We start from the raw sequence: 5503 nt of genomic DNA on the forward strand, positions 1-5503 counted from the left end.
AGAATTTTGGGACCCAGAGATCCTCAAAGGAATTGGAAATTCAATTGGCTCCTTTGTGAAAGTGGCAGAATCAACCAAGAGAGGAAAATACACCACATTTGCTAGAATATGTGTGTACATGAATATCACTGAACCCCTTCCAGACTCAATAGAACTGGAGTATCATGATGAGTTATGGAACCAGACTCTAGACTATGAACACATTCCATTCCGCTGTAGAAGATGCCACGAGTATGGCCACCTAATCAGAGAATGCCCCATTACGCTAGCAGAAAAGGAAAGAGATGCAGAAAATGAAAGAAGATATGGACCAAGGAAAACTGAAAAGGATGAAGAGAATTTCCAAGAAGTTCAACGAAGGAGAAGAAGAGGAAATAATCAAGGTCAGAGGAGAACACAGAAAGAAATTCAGAAAACAGAATCCCCAAACAAGTTCCAAGTACTACAGGAAGAGGGGCAGGAAACCGAAGCAAGTGAAGAAGAAGAGATAGAAGAAATGGAGGTAGCAGAGGAAAACGCTGACAAAGAAACAGAGAAAACGAAAAGGGATCAGAGGGTAGAATCCGAAGAAGAAACTCAGGAGGAGTTAGGAGAAATGGAGATAGACCCTCAGAAAACAAAAGGAGAAGAAGAAGAACAGGTGATGGCAAAACTCTTACAAGAATGGAAAAGGATAGACGAAAGATTCATACCAGAGGAGCAAAAACAGAGGTATAAGGAAGCTTTCCAAAGGTATAAAGAAAAAAAAGGAGTAACAGAAGATAAGGAAAATCAAAACACGGAAAAACAGGAAACACAGAAAATAGGAGTGAGCAGCTCTGGCAAGGCGGGGAAAAAAAGAGGAAGGAAAACTTTAAATGAAGTGATACAAGATGTAGGAGAAGGACTTGTCAGCTCTGGAAGAGTGATACCCCTATTGGAGGTATTCCTATCCCCCACAAAATTGTTAAGATGATAATTACAACCTGGAACATCAGAGGCCTCAACAGCAGAGGCAAACAAAGATATCTGAATGAGAGAATGAAAAAAGAAAAGCCAAGTATAATGATTTTACAAGAGACAAAAATAAGTTCCGAGAAAATGCAGGAAATTTTGAATAGAAATAAGAGTAGATATGAAATAATGGGACAAGATGCCACCGGGAGCGCAGGCGGTCTGGTCATTCTATGGAACCCAGAGGAAGTTCATTTCAGTAATTGGATGAGCTTCCCCCGAATCCTAACAGGTAAAGCAAGCATTGTAGGAACGACAGAGGAGGTTTTTATAACAGGTGTATACGGACCACACATCCAAAATGAGAAGGAAAACTTTTTACAAAATCTAAAAGCGCTCCGATGCCTAATCCCAGGTAAGCAATGGATCATAGGAGGGGATTTCAATCTAATCAAAGGCCCAGGGGAAAAACGAGGAGGAATCAGGAGAATGGAAAAGGAAGGAGAGCAATTTGGAGATATGATAAGAGAACAAAAGTTGATCGATATTCAAACCATTAATGGAATGCATACTTGGAACAACCGAAGGGGTGGAGTGAATCAAATAGCCTCCCGCCTTGATAGATTCTTAATCTCAGAACAAATAATGATGAAGGATGTTTTCATCGAAGCAACTATCCTACCGGTAGCTGGTTCAGATCATTGGCCGATTAAACTAGAAATTGACCTGAAGCAAAGACCCGCAAATAAGCCTTTCAGATTCGAAGCATTTTGGCTAAGAAATGAAGGTCTGATGGAAAAATTAGAGGGCTGGTGGAAGGAGAGCACTGTAAGAGGAAAGAACAAGATGCATACTTTCCAGCTCAAACTGAAGGAATTGAAAAATAAGCTGAAGAAGTGGAATAAAGAAGAATTTGGTAATATCATGGAAGAAAAGAACAGGTTAGAACAAAAAATGGAAGAACTGCAGCAACTAGACATCATAGAAGGCATACAAGAGGAGAGAACAAAAGAAGAAGGTATTATACTAAACCAGCTTGAAGAAAGAAGAAAACAAGAAGAGATTTTATGGAAGCAGAAATCAAGGGTGCAATGGCTAAGGGAGGGAGAGAGGAATACCAAGTTCTTCCATAGGGCGATGGTTCAACATAGACAAAGGAACAGAATCTTCTCATTAAGAAATCAAGAGGGGCACAGAATTATAAAACATGAAGAAATAGAAAAAGAGCTGGTAAATCATTTCAAAAATATTCTGAGAGAACCACAAACAGATAGATCAGAGGCAATATCTAAGATAAGTAGAGAAATACCGAATATGGTAACAAGAGACCAAAACTTGGCCCTAATGAGAAGAATTACAAAGGAAGAAGTGGAAGATATAGTCAAAAATATGAAAAGGAACAAAGCTCCTGGTCCGGATGGGTACACAGTTGAATTTTTTCAAGCTGGGTGGCATTTTCTAGCTGGAGAAGTGTTAGAAGTTGTAGAGGAGGCCAGAATAAATCAAAAAATTTGGCCTGGATTAAACTCAACCCTGCTGACCCTTATTCCTAAAACAAACCAGGCTGATCAAGCTGAAGGCTTTCGCCCTATAGCCCTATGCAACGTCATCTACAAAATAGTGGCCTCAGTTGTAGCGCAGAGATTGAAATCGATCCTTCCAAGCATCATCTCCCCTGAGCAAACCGGTTTTGTGGAGGGGAGGCAGATCTTGGATGGTTTAGTTGTAGCTCAGGAAGTAATTCATTCTTTGAAAACGAAAAAAGAGAGAGGCATGCTAATCAAATTAGACCTCTCAAAAGCTTATGACAGGCTTAGTTGGAAATATTTAGAAACAATCCTTAAAGCTTTTGGTTTCTGTGATCGGTGGGTGAATTGGGTCCTGAGTATGATCTCTACTCCGAACTTCTCTATTTTGCTGAATGGGGCTCCATCCTCAACTTTCAATGCAACTAGAGGTCTTCGACAAGGGGATCCCCTATCCCCCTTCCTCTTTATAATTGCAGCAGAAGGATTAGGTCGCTACTTTAAAAAAGAATTAAGAGATAGGAAAATTCAAGGCCTCAGATTATGGGGAAATCAAACAACAGTTACACATCAACAATTCGTTGATGACATTATGATATACTGCAGAGCAACTCTGAAAGAAGTGAAAAGGATAAGGAAAATTCTTGAGATATTTATGGAGGGAGCAGGGATGGAGATTAATAATGAGAAATCCAGAACCTTTTTCTTCAATACTGTGGAGCCCATTAAAAATCATCTAACTCGGGTACTGGGGTACCGGAAAGGAGATCTCCCTACCAAATACTTAGGAACTATGTTAGATTCATCCTCCCGAAAATTAGGAAATTGGAGGTATATCCTGGAGAAGATCACAAAAAGGCTGGACAACTGGACTTTTCGTGCTTTGAATTTGGCGGCTAGGGTAGTGCTATTGAAAGCTACCATCCAAGCAATCCCGATATATTCATTATCTGTGATGGCTGCTCCTAAGGGAATATGTAATAAATTGGTGGAGATTTATAGAAAATTCCTGTGGGGGGGCCCGAAGCAGCAAAAGAAGTGGGCCCTTTGCTCCTGGAATAGTCTCACTCGACCGAAGGAGAAAGGTGGTTTAGGCCTCAGGGACCCATGGACCTTAAATCAGGTGCTCGTTGCCAAACTAAGATGGAGATGGATGCAAGGGGGGCCAGACCTCTGGAAAGAAATTTGGACATCAAAATATCATATGCCTCTCACCCCGAAAGACATCCTTAGGGAGCAAGGGGTGCCCCGAGGATCAGATATCTGGAATCTAACCACTCAAAATAGGGATTTAATAGATAATCATATATTCTGGGAGATCAGAGGGGGACAGATTGCGAAATTCTGGGATGAAGCCTGGCAGCAGAGGGAAAAGCTGATAAATAAACAAGAAATGCAGGAAATGTACAGAGCAGGAATGGAGAGAAACCTCATTACAGTTAAAGACTACTGGACTGAAGAGCAAGCAGATGGGGAATGGAGAAGCTGGAAACCTCTGGAGGAATGGAAAAGGAACACTACAGAAGAACAGAAAACCATCTTTAAAAAGGAAATAGACTCGAGAAGAATAAAAAAGAGAGAAGGCAGAGACATTCTCCGATGGGGCAAAGAAACAAAAGGAATATTTACTATAAAAGAAGCCTACAAAATCCAAACGCAGCTAGAGCAGGGGGAGGAAGATCAACAATGGAAAAAGCTATGGAAAACAAAATGGTGGCCCAAAATAAAATTGTTTGCATGGTTGGTAGGCAGGAAACGGATTTTAACCTGGGATAGAATTCAAAAAAGAGGATTCTCAGGACCTTCAAGATGCTGTCTATGTAATGAGGGGGAAGAAGATCAGGAACACCTCCTCAATGGATGTCAGGTAGCCCAACTCCAATTGGAAGGCAAGTTTCAAAGTAAAATAGTTGGAAGAGCATGGAGTATGATAGCAGGCTTTAATGTCTGGAATTTGTGGAAGGAGAGGAATAGCCGTATTTTCAAAGGGAAGGCATCTACCCCGGAGGACGTATGGAAGATGACCTTAAAGCAAGTCAGAGAATCAATCTTAGCGGAGAAGTGGGCAGAGGAGGATTGGAAAACCTCTGAGGCTGAGACGGAAATTTTAAAGAAGCTGAACTTAGAGCAAGGGATGATTTATCAGCAAACAAAACAACAACAACAACCTATGGCAATTCAAAGTCAAGCTATATATCGAAAACCTCCTGAGGGATTTATGAAGCTCAATTTCGATGGTGCTGCTAAGGGGAACCCAGGACCAGCGGGTTTTGGCGGAATCTTCAGGAATAGACAGGGGGGAACAGAATGGATATATGCGGAATATGGAGGCACAATGACTAACAACGAGGCCGAATTCATGGCTGCTTATAAGGGGATCAAAATTGCCAGAAGAATTGGTTATAGGAAGTTAGAAATTGAAGGGGATTCCACATTAGTAGTGGATACAATAAGAAAACTAATCCAGGGGAAGAAATGGGACAAGGTAGTCCCAAGCTGGAGAAATGCAAGCTTAGTTCGGGATATAGAAGAGCTGTTGAAAGAAGTTGAATATAAAATAACGTCGCATGTCAGAAGGGAAGGCAATAAGCCTGCTGACTGCTTAGCGAACTGGGGTAGCAAAGAGCCCTTAGACCGTATTGATGACAGTTGGAATAATCAGGCTGAGCTGGCGAAATGGGATGGTCTCAAACAGCTGATTGGTAATGACAATAATGAGGCGGAACAAAGTTAATTACATTCAAGCGTGGAGAGGCATCAGGAGGTTGAGGCACGATCTGGCGGCAAGTAGGAGAGGGCAGAAGGACGGTGATCTAAATACACTGACTTCAGCAATTAATGAGTTGATTGTAAGGCAGGGACGAGGCCCAAAGCAAAAACTGATTCTCAAAATCAAAATCATCATACGGAGGAGACGTGACAAGAGAAGTGGAACGATTTCCCATCATCAGATCAAAGGCGCCGAGAAGGTTATTAGAGGCAGCAGAGGTAGGATGACAGGTAATAGAAAGGGCGATCGGGAAGAGCCAATTTGGCAAAGAACC

The 5503-nt window shown here is 41.6% G+C and overlaps 1 protein-coding gene across 1 annotated transcript; it reads left to right on the plus strand.

Moving 5' to 3' along the window:
- Positions 1–1080: 1080 nt before the first annotated feature.
- LOC149237082 (uncharacterized) lies at positions 1081–5193 on the plus strand. The gene is made up of 2 exons (XM_089369137.1): positions 1081–1951; positions 2396–5193. Exons 1-2 carry the CDS (start codon positions 1081–1083, stop codon positions 5191–5193), a joined length of 3669 nt encoding a protein of 1222 aa, XP_089225263.1.
- Positions 5194–5503: the final 310 nt, after the last annotated feature.

The sequence above is a fragment of the Pinus tabuliformis genome, chromosome 8 (genome assembly GCF_031772625.1).
Source record: "Pinus tabuliformis cultivar Carrire ecotype Pingquan chromosome 8, CPIR1, whole genome shotgun sequence".
NCBI classification, from domain to species: domain Eukaryota; kingdom Viridiplantae; phylum Streptophyta; class Pinopsida; order Pinales; family Pinaceae; genus Pinus; species Pinus tabuliformis.

Bases quoted from the DNA above. Each gene is read 5' to 3' on its own strand.
- LOC149237082 (XM_089369137.1), top strand. From the start codon at position 1,081: ATGCAGGAAATTTTGAATAGAAATAAGAGTAGATATGAAATAATGGGA. The intron at 1,952-2,395 runs GTATTATACTAA...GGCATTTTCTAG, and splicing joins GGAGAGAACAAAAGAAGAAG to CTGGAGAAGTGTTAGAAGTT.